Source organism: Pteronotus mesoamericanus, unplaced genomic scaffold, assembly GCF_021234165.1.
Source record: "Pteronotus mesoamericanus isolate MK-2021 breed Mesoamerican mustached bat unplaced genomic scaffold, CSHL_Meso_final contig_203, whole genome shotgun sequence".
NCBI classification, from domain to species: domain Eukaryota; kingdom Metazoa; phylum Chordata; class Mammalia; order Chiroptera; family Mormoopidae; genus Pteronotus; species Pteronotus mesoamericanus.
In genome coordinates this window covers 324,858-342,975 of record NW_026555087.1, presented here as the reverse complement: position 1 = coordinate 342,975, position 18,118 = coordinate 324,858, and the positions used below count along the sequence as shown (strand labels likewise).

Here is an 18,118-nt window from a genome sequence, read left to right as displayed (position 1 = left end):
GTAGGGGGCCGGACAGCCTTGTCCCTGGCTCCGCCAGTTACCGGACACGAGGGCGGGCACTGCCGCCACAGTCTTGCTGCCACTTGGCATTTAGAAACTGTCTTTCTGTCGCTGACCTTCGAGGAGAAAGGGTTGCTTCTAAAAAAGGGAAGCTTCTCCTCTGCTCCTGCCTGGGAAAGAATTTCCCTATTTTCTAAGCTTGTAAATGTGTTCAACGTTAGAAGAAAAACTATGTTGAAATAACTTTTATTAGTTATACAGTTAGGCCTTTATTAAAGCTGAAAACATCTCTTCAAAGAGAATTTTAAAAGCATTAAACAGCTCACACAGACCAAAAGCAAAGCTGGCTAGACGGGTGAATTGAGCCAGGAGTCCGGGGTCGCCCTGACGGAGGCACAGCCTCCCGCCCCTCACTGCAGCTCCGCGCCAGTGTGTGGCCGCCCTGCCTGAAAGGGAGTCTACAGACCAGGGACTCCAGCCCGTGTCCTGGGCGCAGGTGGGCATTCAGAGCTGTCCCGTAGCTGCTGTCATCTCCTCTGAGAGGAAGAGGGAGGGAGTACCTGCCCTCAGAAGAGCAGTGACTGCGGACAGACTGCGAGCCTGCTTGGGTCCAAGAGGAGGAGCGGGGCGAGGCTATGCTGCATGTTGCAAAGACAGGAGAGTGTCACTGAAAGCAACAGGAGTGGCACAGGGCAGCGTCGATGAGCTAGAAGGCGAGGCGCCCAGGGTTCACCTGTCAGAAGCCCTCCATGACAGATGGGCAGGCGATGAAGGAAGGACCTGGAGGAGCTCGCCAGGGACAGCGGTCACCAAACAAAGCCCGTGCTCTTGTGTGGTATATTGGGAAAGGTTCTCGTTAGGGAATAGCAGGCACCAGAAGATAAAGCACGTTTTCCCAGTGTAAGCAGTTAGTGTCCTGGGACCGTCCGTGTAACCCGTTCTGGGTCCGAGTTGGTCAAAACTTTGGCCCAGTCCCAGGGCACAAGCTGAGTTCACACTTCACCCGTAAGGACATGTGTGCTGTGCGAGCATTTGAAATTATTTGGCTGCGGTCAGGGAACTAGTGCCTCCAGGGGCTGAATCTGCACCCGCAGGTTTGGCGCCCACTGGGCTCAGGCAGGTGAAGGGGAGAGAAGCAAGGGCTCTGGGGGCTCCATCGAGGTGGGCGGGGTCAGCCAGCGTTCCCTGGTGTCCTCTGGCCTTGCTGCTGCCCTGCTTTTTAAAACACTTACCTGTAGAATTAGGGAAATTCTACTTGAAGTACATAAAATTGATTTGTGTTTTTGTGTGTTTTTCAGTTTTGCAGTCCTCCTAGTTTCCCAGACCCTCCTAAGTGACGATTTGATTTTATTAAGAGGAGGCCCACCAACTTCTCAATTGTGCTCTTTGTTATGCAGAAAAATAATGCTGTTAATAGTCCAAGCAGCAAGCATTACCACCCTCCCATTTAAATGGGTTCTGTTTGTTTTTTTTCCAGAAAACACTGCAAGATGAACACTCCGGCTGAGCAATCCAGCTCTGTGTTTTCAAGAAATCGTTGGAGATGCCTGTGGCTCGAAAATTTAATTTTTAAAACTTTTGATGTGTTCTTTTGTATGAAGTATTTCTAACATTTGTATTCATTGCTAGAGGGTAGACTTTATATTTTGAGAGCGAACTTTGCATTTTCATTTCTTTACCTTATGTAACCACTAACATTAGTTAGAATTGATTTCCAGGGATCAGGCAGCATGTTAACATGACTTCGCTGGCCTAACCCTCTAGTCCAGGAGGAGCACTCTTGGTTTGTTTCCAGAATATTCATACTTACCCAGATGTTCCTGAGTGGTATAGAGACGCGGACCTAGTGACACAGAGGGTACATTTGCTCACCCCAGGGCTCATGCGGAGACGCTTCCCCTGCCTCCCTGCCCCGCTTCTGCGTGAGCCCAGCACCTGAGACCAGTTTTGCTGCTATAAATCAATACCTTTCATTCATCTGCACAAGTATCTTTTTAGCAAATGAAACAGTAGAATTACCTAATGAGACACATGTTTATACTTAAGAAATCTTTTAAAAACAGGCCTTTAGGGGTAAATTTTAGAAGTCTCTGGACTCTTACACTAGGATATTTTTAAACCACTCTGCAGAGAACTTGCCACAGCCACTTTTTGTGGCGTTTTCCACTAATACTGGACTTGTGGGAAAAGGATACCCAAGAGCATCAGTTTTCATAGTGCAACTATGATTCTTACCAACACAGAGTCAATGAACTATTTTTGCTCAAATTAAGTAACTTTTAAAGGAAAATTCGCAGTTGATCTGTTCAGAAACTAACCTTTGTGTATTTTTACTGCACTTTAATATATTTTTATAACTGCAGGAGTTGAAGATCTGCCTCAGCAGTAGCAGTCGGGGTCCTTGGGTGGGTGCGTGCTGAACCCAAACCTGTCCCAGGCCCTGAGGTTTCAGCCCAGGGAAGCCCAAAGTGCCAATCAGGTTTTTCCAAGGTGGCTTTCCTTTAACTGGTTCTTTTTTTATGGATGGTTTTCGGAAGGGAGGCAAATCGCACTGCTCATTTCTTTTTTAACGTGTGGACTGTCTCACAGGTTTTTAGCCACCCCGGTCCCTTCACTATGCGTGATACCGGTTTCTCCGCGCACTCTGTGAGAACAAAAGGCATTTTAGACCTGCAGTGTGGCCTGGCTGCAGGTGCCGCCAGTCAGAGCCACCCCTGGTGGGTTGTCTGCGCTGCGTGGCCTCGGCCCTCCCCTCCCCTGGCATGTCTTCGTCCTTCCCTCTGTCTGTCCTCCACTCTGTCCCACCCTCCAAGGGTGCTGATGCTCCAGGGCCTGCCTTCATTTTTCTGCTGAAGTTGAGAGAGAGAGGGAGGAAAGGGCACCTGGAGGATGCAAGGGCTGGGCCGCTGTTTTCATGTCACCGTGACAGGTGGGAACGCAGGGAATGCAGGGCGTGCTTCGTCTGAGGGTGGAGGAGCATTTTTTGTTGTGGCCAAAAAAATGCTGTCAAAATATGTTAGTTACAGAAGTGCTTGTTCACGTGGCTCCTTCCCTGCCAAGCAATTGCTAACGGTCAAAAGCTTTAGGTTTAAGGCACATTGTGCAGTTTTTACCAAGAAAAAGTGTGCCATGACTGAGAGCACCTCCTAGGCCAAATGTTTGGGCTATTTTGGCGTTCATTAACGGTGCTAATAAAAGGGGGGGGACATTTGCAAGTGGTCTGCGTGAACTGTGTGTGTGAGCGAGCCCGCCTCTAAAGGTCAGGTGCACCTCAAGATGGTTTTGCTGTGTGGGTGGACCTACACCTTCACATCCTTTCTCTTTTGTTGCCCAAACTGAAGTAAATACATTTGCTAATAGATAATTGTTCTTTTACTAAGAGATATTCTTTACCTATAGAAATGTATTTTGAAAACTTACTTTACACAGCCATTTTTTATCCATTGAAACTAACCTTTCATCAATAAAGCACTATTGTCGAGAGGTCGAGTAGTTCTCGTTGTTGGTTCTTTCCCCGCGTTAGGTATAAAGTCTTCTGGGGAAAGTTCAAAAACCTTCAGACACCTTTGTACAAAGTCAGGGAAGTTACTTGCACCAGTAGCATCAGCACCCAATAACTTTGTATTGGCGATCCCAAAGGAAAGAACCATAAGGAATTATTTACAGGTGATCTGATCACCCACTTAAAGTGAAAGAATGATAAAAATTAGCACTAGTAATAGTTCAATGACAGCTGCTTACAAATTGAAAACTGTAAGGGGGAAAAAGATCTCATTAGCTGTGGTGGCTACTAAAGATATGGAAATACTGTGTGACTGAAATAGAAAAAAATAATTTATATTCTAAATGTCACTGAAATTGGTAAGGGGTTTTATTAGACATTTTAAAAACCTGGACCTGTAAGGCTGATGGCGGGGCGGGGGGGGGGGGGGGGGCGCTGAGTGGCATCCTCCGTCCACTGCCCAAGCAGGGCAGTCTGGGCCACCCTTCCCACCCCCCCCCACCCCACCCCCCGGGTAGTAAAGCTCCCGCCCGCCTTCGTTCCTCCTCTGGGCCCCCTGCCTCGCTCCCGCCCTCCAGGCCCAGCGTTCCCGCACCATCTGCCGAGGATTTGCTGCTCTGCTAGGCTCTGCAGGTCGCAATCCCCACTGGCCCTGTGTGCCACCCTGGAAGCAGAGAGGGCAGCCGCTGGGTTGCCGCGTCGTCAGGGCTGGTGGCCCTGTCGCTGGGGACTGGTAGGAGAATCCTGGGGGATTGCGGGCTTGGGGGTCAGAGGAGAGTGGGGTCTCCGCCGAGCCTGGGAACTGAGGGCACCCTGCTGGGAGCGGCACTGCCGCACCTCTGGGCTTTGGGGAAGCGGGACGAGGGTGGCTCAGGAGTCGGGAGCACTGTAGAAGTCCCGTCAAGGAAGAGCCCCGTGGGTCGTGGGTCGAGAGCCTTGCCCGAACAACCGCCGGTGTCAGGAGCTCTGCACCTCGAGGGCACTTTGGGTGGAGCTTTGGAGGGAGCGTATTTCCCCGAGACCCCGGAAGGAGAATTGGCGAGTGCTCCCGAGAGCCGGGAGGGGGCGGTGTTGTCACATTTCCTATCCCGAGTGGGGGTCGCGAATCTTAAAAACCTAAAGGGCAGTGGGCTTCCTCCAAGAGCGACTCGTCTCCGCCACAGCACACCCTCGCGTGGCCCCTTTTGCTCTAACGCTGCGATCGCAGCCGCGGGACTAGTGGGCGGGGCTCAGAAGGCTGGAGAGCGAGGTTGGGGCGAAGAAGCAGGGATGTGGGGAACCGCGACACGCCCCCAGAGACGAGGCCCCGCCCAGGGCCTAGCCCAGGCCCCACCCAGGACAGAGTCCCGCCCCGGAGCGCGCCCCGCCCAGCGAGCCGAGTCTCTGCCGATTTGCATTCGACTTCGCGGATCCCCTCCCAGCCCGTTCACCAATCAGAATTCAGTGCCGCTCTTTCAGACAAGCCAATCGGCGGCGCGTCCGCGGGGGCGGGGGCGGGGCCCCGAGCGGGGGCGGGGGCGCGGCGCGGCCCGCGGGCAGTCGGGAGCGGGCGGAGCCGGCGCTGGACCGGGAGGCCGCTGCGGCGACGGCGCGGGTGGCCGGCCGGCGGGTGAGGACCTGGGGCCGCAAGGCCGCGGCGGTGGGCGGTGGAGGCCGAGGGCATGCCATGGCGGGCGTGGGGCTCCCGGCGGCCCGGGACGCCTCAGACGGCGGCTCACCCGAGGAGCCCACGCCCGCGCTCGCTAGGCCTTCCCGGACGGCGGGCCCGTGTGAGGAGGGTCGAGTGTGGGCAGCGCGCTGCCTGAGGCCCGGGGTGCCCCGGGAGGGTCCCGCGTGCGGCCCAGGGCTGGGCGGGGCGGGAGTGCCCCGCGTGAAGGCTCCGGGACGGGCGTGGCATGAAGCGCCGGGCGTGGAGGCCCAGGTGTGCGCGGCGCGCGGAGGCCTGCGCCCAGCCACAGGTGGCAGCTCCCGCTGGCGTGGACCCCGCCCTTCGTGGCCTGCCCCTAAGTTGTGTCTTCAAGGAGGGAAGCCGGTGTTCGGTATAGAACTTCTTACTCCACAGTGGGGAGCCTTCCAGAGGAAAAATACGGGGAGCGGGGCCGGGCGGCGGTCCAGCGCAGAGCCCTGGCCGTTTACCCGGTGCCGGTCCGCGGTGGCCAGAGGGGCACGTGAGAGCCAGGCGCGCGGACGGAGCGCTGTCAGCGCGCAGCGGGGAGAAGGGGCGGCAGGACTGCCGAGCGGGGCTTTTCTTTCCGTGCCAGTTTGAGTTCCGGCTGCAGCGCCAGCTGGGCCACGGGGGACACCTCGACGACCCTCGGGGGCCCTGGGCACAGACTCCCCCGGTGCCAGCGAGAGGGGAGAAGCCCTTCGAGGTAGCAGCACGGGGGGCCTTTGTTTGTAGGCCATATATCACTCTACTTTTCTGTGGCTGCGGTCGAAAAGGTTTCCTGAGTTCCTGCGCCCCAAGAGCCATAGTTCAGTGTTGAGTTGTCAAGCGCTTCGCGCATGTCGTTTTGCAAGGTTTTGTCAAAGCCTGCAGAGGAGCCGTGGCCAGGTTGCAGGGCCCATTGGACAGCAGAGACCATGGGCTCGGTCCCGGGGCAGCGCCGCGCAGCCGCCTGAGCGGCCCAGGGTTGCCACGCGCCAGCTCCCTCCTAGCAGCGCCTCCCCGAGGAGCCGAGCGTGTGCTGGCCACGGATCTCTGCCTCGGGTTCCTTGTGGACCAGGCGGGGTCGGAGGCGACCTCACCGCACTGTTGTGAGGACGAATGCCCGTAGCTGAGCCGCGAGCGAGATGGCTGGCCCACGGTCAGAGCGTGGTGCGCGTTCGCCGTTCGGTCCTCGGGCGGAAGCCTAGTCCCGGCAGGCGGGAGGCGGCCGCGGGCGAGAGTCGCAGCCCCCCAGCGTGGACGGAAGGATGGGCGCCGGGCTGGCGAAGCCAAGGGCGGTGCGGGAAGGATTCTCTGCCGGCTCTGCAGACCCGCGGAGCCGCGCGCCATTCTGTCCTCGCGCCTCTCCACACGCTCCTGCCGTGGCCACCCCAGCACCTCTCTCCTCAGACAGCAGCAGGGTTTTCTTACTGCTGCTTCCCCCTTCAGGTTTGTTTGCATTTTTCCTTCACCCACTTTCTTACCAGCTTGCCAATGGGTCCTGAGCTTCCTGCCCACGGCGCAGTGTCCAGTGTCGGCAGGCAGGAAAACCGCAGCCACTCCAGGTCTTGCCTTGGGCAACGGACTCAAAAAGGCGGGGGTTCCACACAACTTAATATGAAAAAGCCCAGTGTTCAGTGGTTTCTGGGGAATAGTTACATAGGTGGTGATTCTGTAAATTGATCTTATCTTTTTGAAGAGCAACTCACCATATGTGATTTAAAAACAAACCAACCAACCTTTTATTTTGGAATCCCAGTTGTTTTTTAAAGACTTTATTTATTTTTTTAGAGGGAGAGAAAAAGAAGCATTGATTAGTTGCTTCTTGCAAGCCCCGAACTGGGGTCCTGACCCCCCACCCAGGGATATGCCCTGACTGGGAACCGGGCCTGCAACCTTTTGGTTCGCAAGCCAGTGCTCAACCCACAGAGCCACACCTGCAGGGCTGTAATTCCAGTGTTTAAAACGAAAGGAACTCCTATATGCAAACCCTGTGTGTCGGTGTGGTGCAGCACTCCTCAGCCGGTGAGCGTGTTCTGGAAATCCCGTCCTGTCCTTCCCTCCCACAAAATTTGAACCAGTTTGATCCATGGAAATGTGTTCAAAAACATGGCTTAACCAAAGAGGCAAAACAGCATACCCAACAATTACACTGTTGTAAAAATATGTGACGTGGACAAGGATCAGGAGGGAAGTTAGAATGGTGGGAGCGGTTTTATTTAGAGACATAGGATTGGTTTCCCCTAAACTGGAGTTTGGTTTATATAAAGTTCAAATGCAAAGAGGCACTACAGTGTTGTAGGAGGCCGTGGTGACTCTCTTCAGGCCTTCTCTCCCCAGCTCATCATCCTTGTGGCTTCCCAGCTGTGGACTGGAAGGAGGCGTGAGATCGCATCCAGACCTCTTGGGCTGGACCGTGACGCCCAGCCGCCCACGGGCATCCTCAGGGCCCCAGCTACACGCAGTCTTTCTTTCTTGCCCAGCAGTCCCGTGCCTGTGCACACGCTGCTCTTTGTCCAGTTCGTCCCCTGTCTGCTGCCAGGCCCAGCTCTGGCTTCAAGCCCGGGGAGCCTCCCTGCTCCCAGGCTAGCAGTGCCCCTTCCTCAATGTCACCTCGTACTTTCTGCTCTCAGGGTCTGCAGTGGGGAGGTGGTCCTGGCCACCTGCGTAGTTGTCTCCCCTTCTAGATCTTTGTGTGCCTGTGCTTGGCATCCAGATATATAGTGCTTCTTTGCATTTGAATTTTATATAAACCAAACTCCAGTTTAGGGGTAACCAATCCTATGACTCTAAATAAAACCGTTTCCATCATTTTAACTTCCCTCCTGATCCTCCTGCCTTCAAATAAAGAGCAGACAGCGCACCATGGAATCAGGGTGGGGTTGAGACCACTTACAGAGCTGGTCACAAAAATAGTACCAAACATCTAAATAAAGACCGAAAACACTTCTAATATTAGACATTGAAATAAATGCGAGCTACACATATGTTTGAGAAAGAGTAATACTAAAAACGAGTAGGATAATGATTTTCTAATACACTGATTACAGTTCAGGGTCATGGGGGGCTGAAGCCTCCCCCGGCAGCTCAGGGCGCAAGGTGGGAACCACCCGGGGCAGAACACCTTCCATAACAGGGCCCCACATCCTTGGGATCCAGGAGGAAGCCAGAGTCCCCAGAGGAAACTTCCGCAGGCACAGAGGCCGGGCACTCCCGACGCGGACAGTGGCCCTGGCCGGGACTGATGTTTTTTCTTCAACGTTACAATGAAATGACATTGAACAAAACGTCATCATTGGAGGACATGCTGTATGTTTTCTGGTCCTCCTAAAAGAAGCAACCAAAAATATTTCGCAGAAGGTGGATTTTCTTGCACAACGGAAGTTTCAGCAGCTCCCTTCGTGCGGATGACGGGCTGCTTCTGTCTGGGGAGCAGTGTGCTGGTTTTCCAGCAGAGCCAGAGAGGCTCCGTGTCCAAGTCGGGCTGGGCGTGCGTCCTGACTCCGTCACGTCTGAATTATGTGTTCTGTGGCAGACAGTTTCGTTTTTAATCAACTTCATTTTCTAGAGCAGTTCTTAGCTCGCAGCAAGACTGAGTGATGTTGCAGAGATTTCCCGTAGGGCCTCGTCCCCACCCTGGCACAGCCTCCCTCACTGCAGCATCCCCCCCTGAGGCCGCATTTGTTACAAACCTGCATTGACAATTCATCACTCAAAGCCTTGGCCGACTTTTGAGCCAAATTTTTCCTGCTTCAAGATGAAAATATGTCTCGAGGTGGTTTTTTAAATTTTTATTAAATAAGAATGGACGCATAGGAAACGGGTTTGTTAGTACCAAATGTCAGTGGTGGAAATTGTATCCAGCTGCCAAAAATATTTTTAGGAATGAAGACCACAGAGCAGTTCAGTCACTTGGAAGAAAGATGGGAAAATGAACCGGGGCTGCAGAGCACCTGCCATGTCTGGTGGCGGCCTTGCTGCCTTTCCAGTCTAGTTTGCATGCTCTTGCCTTTGTAATACCTGTTCATAAGCACACAAAACGAAACAAAGTAGCTTCTGTTAAGTCATAGTTTGTATAAACAGTTCAGTGCATACCTTGTTCCCACTGTCAGGCTGTAGAAAGCGGCTGTTGAACAAGCAACCTCACGTTTCTACAGGAAGTGCCCAGCTGTGCTGCTTGTTCTAAAGCAGATGGATAGACTTGCAGAGTAAGCGTTGCTGACATTCACAGCACTGGGTTACGTATCATTTTTCTAGTAAAGTCCCTACTTTCCCAGCTTTCTTAAACTTAAAAATGAGTAATGGATAGTTTATGCCACATCCCTGTGGTGCTATAGCAAACAGATTTTTCTTTGGAACCTCACAACAGGGTCCTTCACAGGGTCACTAACGCTTAAGTGACTGTGCCGTCCTCAGAGAACCCTCCAGAATGAGCGTCTCGTGCCTGAGTCTCAGCGCCAGCCATGCAGATGTTGACGGTGGATGAGAATAACAAGGATGTAAGGGTGCTGCTCGGAAGGGTTTCCTCCAGGCAGCCGCGCTCCATTAGGGTTTTGTGAACTAAGGACAGTCTTTCTCATTTGTCTAATATGTCTCTCGTTCTTCTGACAGATGAAACAATATTAAATTAAAAGTACGCTCTTCCAAGTATATGTTTATTATTAAGTAAACACAGATACAGAAAAATGACATGAATCAAATGTATGGCTTAATGAATTACAAAGTGAACGCTGTCCCAGTCAACCCGGAGAACCGAGACCCCTTTCCTGCACCCTCGCCCAGGGACAGGCCCCTCCCCGCACAGGGACCTCAGCCCTGCTCTTCTCGGAGTCGCCCCGCATGCGTTCTCCGAGTTCTCGCACCCAGATGTTGCGCTCTGCACACGGTAGTCTGGTCTTGCCATTGTCTTGGACATGTGTGTTTAGGCATGACTTTCTTATAACGAGTAGGAGAGAGAGGACCTCAAAATTTTTTCCCATCTAAAGTTACAAAAAACAAATATAAATGAGAATGATACAGTAAAATAAATAAGGAAAGTGACTTCTGAAAATAGATTTTGGTTGTGTTTTCCCAATTATATGTTTTCATAATTATAGCTTCACGTAGGAAGGACAGCTTTGGTGTCCGGAGGAACACCCCCCGCCCCCAGCTTGTTGCAGAAGAACCTGCTCGTGGTGCCTCGGTGTTCGGCACGTGTTTGGAGCCGACCAAGGACTGACTCTGTTCCACACCGGAGACGCCTTCAGGGCGCGGCCCGTGTGGACATCCCCTCATGTCTGCACTAACAGCTTGAGTTTCTGAACCACGGAAACGAAAATCGAAATGAAAAGGCCCCTGTTATGGTTCTCAGAACCTGTACATCTCAGGTTTACTGGTAGTGGCATGAAAACAGTGACTCTCTTGAGCGCTTTGCTGTGTCTGACCAAGTCCCATGGCATCTAGTGTCTGTGCAGTGGTCGCCCAGTGAAGCCATCGGGTTCTTTGATGCCAGTAACGTTAAGCAAATACTTAGCAAACATTCACAGTAAGAACTTAGTTCCTGCTCTCAGGGCATGCAGCCTGGAGAGAGCTGAAGATGATAGGGAACGGCTTACCCGACCCAAACATGGGGCCCAGGTAACCAATGTGCCTGTGCACGAGGGGAGGAAGTCCGGTCGATGTGTGGGAATCAGGGCGGGAGGCGCGCTAGGCAGCACGACATGCGCTCCGTTGGGTGCCTGCGCCGTTCTCAGCCCACAGTCCCCGGGCTTTCCCTTCCTTGCTTTGCGCCTTTGCACCTGCAGTCTGGTAAGTCAGGCCTGCCTGTGGGAGTTCTCACCCAGGGGGCGGGCAGGTCATCTGCGCTGGGTGGGGCTTAAGTGGACAGGGGACTGCCTGGCAACTGGTTCCTGAGGACCAGCTTAATTCAAGACATAAAAGGCTCGTGAGTTTGTCTTGAAAAAGAGGAAAGGTCTGGAGGACTCAGTAATGCGGTTGGCATGCAAGGGACCGGCCGAGAATCCAGCAAGGTCGAGTCTCTGGAACACTCGCTGCCGACGCGCGGAAGACTTTCTGAAGGCGACTGAGTGAAACAACCCTTCTGGCAGTGGCCGCATTCTTTCTTGACTGGACATCTGGCACTTGCTTTTGCTCTACTATTTTTTACTGTTGAATATGCTGCTTTAAGTTGACTTTCAAACACAAATGCATATATTTAAGAAGGAAATTTGCCGTAAGTAGAAAGTAACTATATAAATAAATACAATTCAGAGCAAGCCAATCTTGTTAAATTCTAGCTGATACTGGGTTGGCCAAAAAGTCCATTTAGTTTTTTTCTGTAAATGACATATTTTTCATTATCACCAGTAACTTTATTGATTTGGATACTTTGAGTAGGTCAGCTATCTCCCGTGTAGTACAACATTGATTGTTCTCAATCAGTGTCTCGATTTCACTACTATCGACCTCAACTGGTCTACGCGACCGTGGAGCATCGTCCAGCAAGGAATCTCCAGCACAAAACTTCACAAACCTCTTCTGACACATTCGATCAGTCACAGCACTTTCTCCATACACTGCACGCGTCTTTTTTCGTTTTCTTTTTTTTTTTTTTTTTTTTTTTGCATTTCAGTTCCATCTTTACCTTTCTTGAAATAATAAAGCATAATATGCCAAGAATGTTGCATATTTTCTTGCATGTCCAATATTAAAATAGCTACACAAAAATTCACCAGTTTTGATGTTTGGGGTTTTTTTAGTGCATGATAATAGGACAGATAATAGAACAGCTGTCACAATACAAGCTAACAAAATTGTTTCAAATGATGTTAAAGACAACTAAGAGCTACGAGATCCATCGTACGGAAAAAACCAAGTGAAGTTTTTGGCCAACCTAATTCTTAGCCTGTTCTTTCTTTGTTAAGGGACCATGAAGGGATTTGCCCTGTTCCACTTAGTAGCTTAAAAGCAGAGACCTTCCCTGGGGCACAAGGAGGGTTGCAAAGGGCACCCAGGCCCCCAGCTGCTTGGCCCTGTCAGACCCACAGTGTTGTCCTCTGTTAAGTGGGTGGTGGGTGGTCACTGTGAGGACGGGGTCAGGCGGTGCCTTCCAGCGCCAGGTGTGTGGTCCCAGGGACCCTCGCCCAGGCCGTCCGTCCTGCACCACCGGTGGCAGCCACTCCAGCCTGGTGAGACATGAGCTAGAAAGAGCCAGGAGTGCTAAGTTGGCAGAGACCAGCGTGGCCATCTCAGGCTACTGTCCTTGGAGTTTTCCCCACCCTGGGAGCAGAAATGAGGGGCGTGCGGAGTGCCAGGTGACACGCTGGTGCTGTGCCTCGTGGGACCCGCTACCTGTGCTGCAGGCCTGGCCGGCACAGGGGTGCATGGCTGGTGGAGCCTGAGAGGGACCGTCCAGCCCCTCCAGCCTGTCACCCCATGGACCCCGAGTGATGCTGAGGCGGCTGGTGTAGGTGCGTCTGCGGGTTGGGGCACTCAGACGCTGCCCGGCCTGCAGAAGCACCTGGGAAGCACTGCTCCTGGGGTGCTTGTTACATGTTCTGTCCCACTGGCCAGGCATGAGTAAAAGATGACCTTTCTCTTTAACTCTGTATTTTGATGTAATCTAAGAATCCTAGGAATTGCAAAAATCATGCAGAGAAGTCCTATGATCATTTTTTACATTGTTGTAGTATCTAAATAGCTGGTGACAATTCTTCGGGTTTTGTTTTGTTGTAGCAAATTTGTCACGCTTAGCTAGTGAAGAATGGGGGAGATAGAGGGAACCTACCGAGCCCTGCAGACCCCAGGGGCACGCCTGGGCACCCAGCCCCCCTCTGGAGTGAGCACCCTGGAGCCTGGGCAGGCTCCCTCGGCCGGCACCGCACCGACGGCGGCCCGCGCGCAGGACAAGTGCCTTCTCCTCAGAGTGAAGCTGCTGGACAGCTCCGTGGAAGTGTTTGACGTTGAGGTAAGAAGCATGATTTCTGGACATAGTTCCTTATGTTTTCTAAAAGTGAAGTATTTTGTCCCAAATTACATTTTGCTGGTTAAACTTCAAGAGTGGCCTGGTACCTGCCGATAACATCCTTGCAAACGGTGAGTCTGCACCCTCCTGTCCCTTTGGGGCACAGGACCTTCCGTCTCTCCTGTAACATTCTGATCATGTGGTCACTTCACTTGTCTCTGGGGAGGCGGGCGTGCTGCTGCAGAGCACAAGCTGGAACCGGGGCCTCCTGGGTCGGCCACTGGCTGCCTGTGGAGGCGTGTCCCCTAGCCTCACTGCGTGTCAGCTTCTTTGTCTGACATGTAGGGGTGACCACAGTGCCCCTGCCGCCCACTGGCTCAGGGTGGCTCGCCGTGCGGAGCCCGGATGGAGGTGCTGCCCAGACTGAGCACAGGGCCAGCTCCAGTCGCTCAGCCATGGTGACACTTGTGTTTTGGAAATTCTCTGCGATTCGAGTGAACTGATACTATGGACACAAACAGATGTGTGACTGTACCTCTGAATATACAAAACTCTTTAATAACAGTTGTAGACCCATATAATACATCAGAAAACTTTCCTTCTGATTTTCTAAATGACATTAGAATGGAATTTTTTCAAGCATTATTTTCAGATGTACCGAATAATGAATAAGCATATTATCTTTTAAAAGTATTTTTACGTTGACTCACAGTCATATCTCTACAAGCCCTTCTGCTGTAGTGTCACAACAGCGAGGACAAGAGAATGAACTTGAACTTCAGCAGGTTTATTTTGCATGGGTTTTTCTCTCAGGAAGCCCAGATGCTGCACAGAAAATACAAAGGTGATTGGGCTGCAGGCCAGGCTGTGACGGGCCTGGAGGAACGGCCCGCGGACCCTGGCGGAGCCGACAGCAGAGTGCGTCGCAGGGAAGGGGCGGCGGGGTGGGTGGCGGGCCGCTGCCTTGGGGCCTGTGCTCAGCCTCTGAACCCGGGACCGCGAGTGACTGTTTTAAGGTCGTATTTGAGGAGGGTATCCAGTCCCATTCTCTGAGGGCACTGATGACTGAAACTGGCGGGACCCGTCTGTCTGACCCCCCCCGGTCAGGAGGCCGCCTCCGCAGAGGAGGGAGTCTGGGCAGGCAGCCTGGCCCCGGGAGCACGGGAGGTGGCTGTCGATTCTGGGACAGCATGTCCCGGCCCACCAGGGTGCCCTTCCATGAACCAGGTTAAAGGCCTGGGAATTCGCTGGGCCCCCAGACCTCTCCCAGGCAAATATTCGGAAGAATTTCCACCACGCAGCCATCCTATGCTAAACATACTCACTGCGGTCTAGGCTTATAACAGGGTCGAAATTTTTGAAAGAAGGAAGAAAAGGAAAGAATTGCACTATGATTTACTTTCAGAGCTCCCCCCGCCCCGCCTGCTTGATGGTCTTTATCAGCTAAAACTAGGCCCAAGAAAGAAAAGCACACATGTATTGTTGAGTCATAAATAGGGTGTGGCCCTTCTCTGAGAAACTGGCTTTTCCTAAGTATCTGGGTCATTTTATACATAAGGAAATTAGAGATGGCATTTTGTAAACGTTTCAAAATATTTAGAGCTTGGAAAAGTTTTAACAAATTGAGATTGTTGTTTATATTAATCAAACTCAACCATCATGTTTGGTATTGGGATATACCTGGAGAGTCACCAGAAATTAAAGAATCAAATTGCTGCTGCACATCCTGAGGTGCATAAGGCGCCTTTAAAGTTGCCATTGCCTGCTTAGGCTTGCTGCTTGGGAGGGGTGAAAGTTCAGTTCTCGTAAGTTAATTGTTTTCTGCTTCCAAGCGCCCTGTCCTCCACGACCGTATCAGTGAGCTTTGCCAAGTAACAAGCCACCCCACCACTTAGCAGCTTAAAACAAGCGTTTGCTATTGCCTGCGCATCTGAGTGTTGCTTGGAGGTCCTCCTCGTCATCTGGCTCTGGGGGGCTGGGTGGTCTGGAGTGGCCTTGTCACATGCCCGCGTCCTCGGGGGCCTCCCTACCTGCAGACCTCCAGCGCCTGCTCCGCTTTGCCCACCGGAGGGCGAGGGAGAGGACGGGCGTTGCAAAGCCCCATGGGGTCTGTGTCTGGCACTCATGGATTGTCACTTCCACCAGGCTTGACTGACCCAAGCAAGCTCCCCGGCCAACCCCATCGGCGGGATGGAGGGAGAGCCACCAGGAGGGGACATGCCAAGGAAGCCGCAGCCCTCCAGCGGCTGGCGCAGAGCGGTCACCCGGGGCTCGGGAATGCGGTCCTGGAGAGGAGGCATCCGTGCAGCTCGGTGCCTGGTGCCAGCGGGCTGGGCCTGTGTGCCAGACGGGCGGAGGCGTCGCGGTCCTGCCCCAGGAGTGCTTCCCCCCAGCCCTCCCGAGGGGACTGACCCGGGAAGGCAGGTGTGCTCTGCTCCTTTCTGCCCCCGTGTCGCCCATCGGTCACAGCTCCAAAGACCCAAAGAGCCCGAGATCGAAGCCGGCAGCCCACCTGAGCCTCCCAGCCCGGCTGCACCGTCACTCCACGGGTTACGCGTGGCCCCACTCCCCGTCCTGTATGTCTTAACGGAGACACGTGGGCTCCGGTGAAATGGCAGTTGCTGTCGGGTCAGTGGCACGGGGCGGGGACGCGGTGTGGGCGTAGGCGCAGGGAGCAGCGAGGTGCTGGCCGAGCGAGGGCTCCCTGTCCTGGCGCTGGCCCCGGGTCTGTCCTCCTGGGAGGCGCGTCCCAGAGGCAAGGCTCTGCTCACCCCCCGCTGCCCTGGGGGTGTTTGGGCAGGGCCTGGCTCCGCACACGCGCATTGAATAAGCAAAATCCAAAGTTAGATTGGGGTAGCATGCTTTGTCTAAGAGGGTCTGGGTTTTCTTCCGCAGCACTGTTTTCTGACCTCAGGTTCCAGTGTTTCGTTTTGTTTGTTCTGGGGTTTGGGGTACCCCCCACCTGTCTCCTGTCTCTGTGTTTGGTTTACTTGTCCCCCGAGCCTTGAGTGGTGGAGTTTGTAAACTTTCAGGGCTGGGGTGCTGGCCCGACCTCGGAAAGCGCTGGCGTCCGCGCACCACTGGTGACCCCGGCGTTGTGGGGGTGGGGTAGAGTCCCCTGTTTGATGTGGAAGGGTTATACTTAAGGGACCTTTTTAACTCAGGGAAGAATTTGACATTTAGTTATTTTTGAAATGCCTGTATTTTGCTTCCATTGGAGGCCTCCCTCCCTGCCGGGTCACGTCTGCCTCTCCGCGCAGAGCCTGTGCCGACGGCTCCGAGAAGTCCGTCCTCCACGCGGAGCAGTCCTGCCGGCCTCAGGGCGCTGCCGCAGGCAGGCGTGTCGCCTGCCGCAGCGCCCGGGCCGGCCTGGGGCCCCGCCCCCCTGTGGGTGCCCGTGACCATGGCTGTCCGGGCGGAGTGGCAGGTTTGTTGAGAGCCGCACTGCCGTCCCCCCAGGAGACCCCGCACAGTCACTCTGCTTCCCCTCGGAAGGTGGTGCCCACACAGCCTCCGAATTGCCCGTCCGCGGTCAGCGGGCAGGAGAGCCTCCCGCCCCGGCGCCCCCTCTGGATCCGGCTGATGCGGGCTGGTCTCATTCCCGCCACCACCAGGGAAGGACCCCGGAGGCCAGAAGCCAGAGTCGGCACGAGCAGTCCATGCTCAAGGGTCACATTAACCCAAAAACATTTAATAGCTTTTCTGGGAATTCACCTACCATGCAGTTGACTTATTTCAAGTGTGTGAGTCGTGTGTTCACAGACGTGTGCAGCCGCCTCCACGGTCAGGTTCAGAGCATTCGCGTCACATCACAAAGACACCTCGCCCCGCCCCCCCCCCCCCCCCCGCCATTGGCTGTCGCCTGGCTGCCCGCCACCCCTACTCCCTCGGCTCCAACCGAGCAGATGTCTGCTCCCCGCGCACACCTGTCAGTGCCCGGACGTGTCGCGTGGGGGGGATGGTGTGTGGCTTCTGTGATTGGCTTCCCGCGCTGCGCTCTGCGTTTCAGAGGGCCGTCCACGGGACTCCTCAGGGCTTCCTTCCTTTTCACGGCCAAACGGTCCTCCGTCGTGTCGATGGGCCGCACTTCGTTCCTCCGTCATCGGCCGACGGGCATTCCCCCTTCTGGCGGCTGTGACGTATGCCGTAAATACCTGCGTGCGAGTTTTTGTTTCGCTGTGGTCCTAGGACTGGACCTGCTGGGCCCTGCGGTGACTCTGGGCTTAGTTGTTGGAGGAGCCGACATGCTTTTCCAAAGTGGCTGCGTCCTTTACACCCCGGCAGTGGTGCGAGGACTCCCGTTTCTGCACATCCTCACCTGCCCATCCGCATGTGCCTGCCTCTTCCGTTCTCGCCATCCTGGTGCGTGTGGAGTGGTATTTCAATGTGATTTGAGATGAAATTTTTACAAGTTATCCTTAATGGCTAAAGAAGGAAGGTTTTGAGCCAAAAATATTGGACCATGAGGAGGGTGCCTTTGGGGGTGGTTCCTTGGCTAGGTTGCGCGTAGTGGCGATGTTCACCCTTGCTGAGCGTGTTACACTCGGGTGTGAACATTTCTACCCCTGGGTCGGGAGACCCCCCCAGGAAGCACAGCTCAGGGCTGGGGAGGCGAAGCTGGCGGAGCGTGGAGGCTTGCTTGTAATATTCTTACACACGTTTCAAAGTTTCGTTTAGAGCTATCATGTAAACTTATATAATTGGGAACTTTAATTGACACTGAGTTGAAGTCGGTACTTACCTTGCTTGTTTGTGAGTGACAGCTCTCGGTGTCTGTGGCTCCCCTTGTCCCCTGTGCTCACTGTGGTTGTGAGGCGAGAGGCACTCCGGGTGTGTCGTTTGGGCGGCTGGTTGCAGTAAAGAGCCTCTCGGTGGGACCCGCACCCTGGCGCGGAGAACAAGAGACAGCTGTCGGCGCCCCGGCTGGGGCCCACTGTGGGCTTCGTGTGTCGCTTTTCAAGTGGGGGCTGACACTTACTGATGGGATTCCAAGTTACCGAAGGTCATTCATGGCCAATTTTTTGAT

At 53.9% G+C, this 18,118-nt stretch overlaps 1 protein-coding gene across 1 annotated transcript in view; it reads left to right on the top strand.

The window, feature by feature from the left end:
* Positions 1-5,045: 5,045 nt before the first annotated feature.
* FARP2 (FERM, ARH/RhoGEF and pleckstrin domain protein 2) overlaps positions 5,046-18,118 on the top strand; it is an 83,023-nt gene continuing 69,950 nt past the window's right edge. Inside the window, exons 1-2 of the mRNA XM_054570422.1 lie at positions 5,046-5,111; positions 12,864-13,095. Coding sequence (XP_054426397.1) covers positions 12,892-13,095 — 204 coding nt within the window. The 5' untranslated portion in view covers positions 5,046-5,111; positions 12,864-12,891. The remainder of the gene's footprint in view (positions 5,112-12,863; positions 13,096-18,118) is intronic.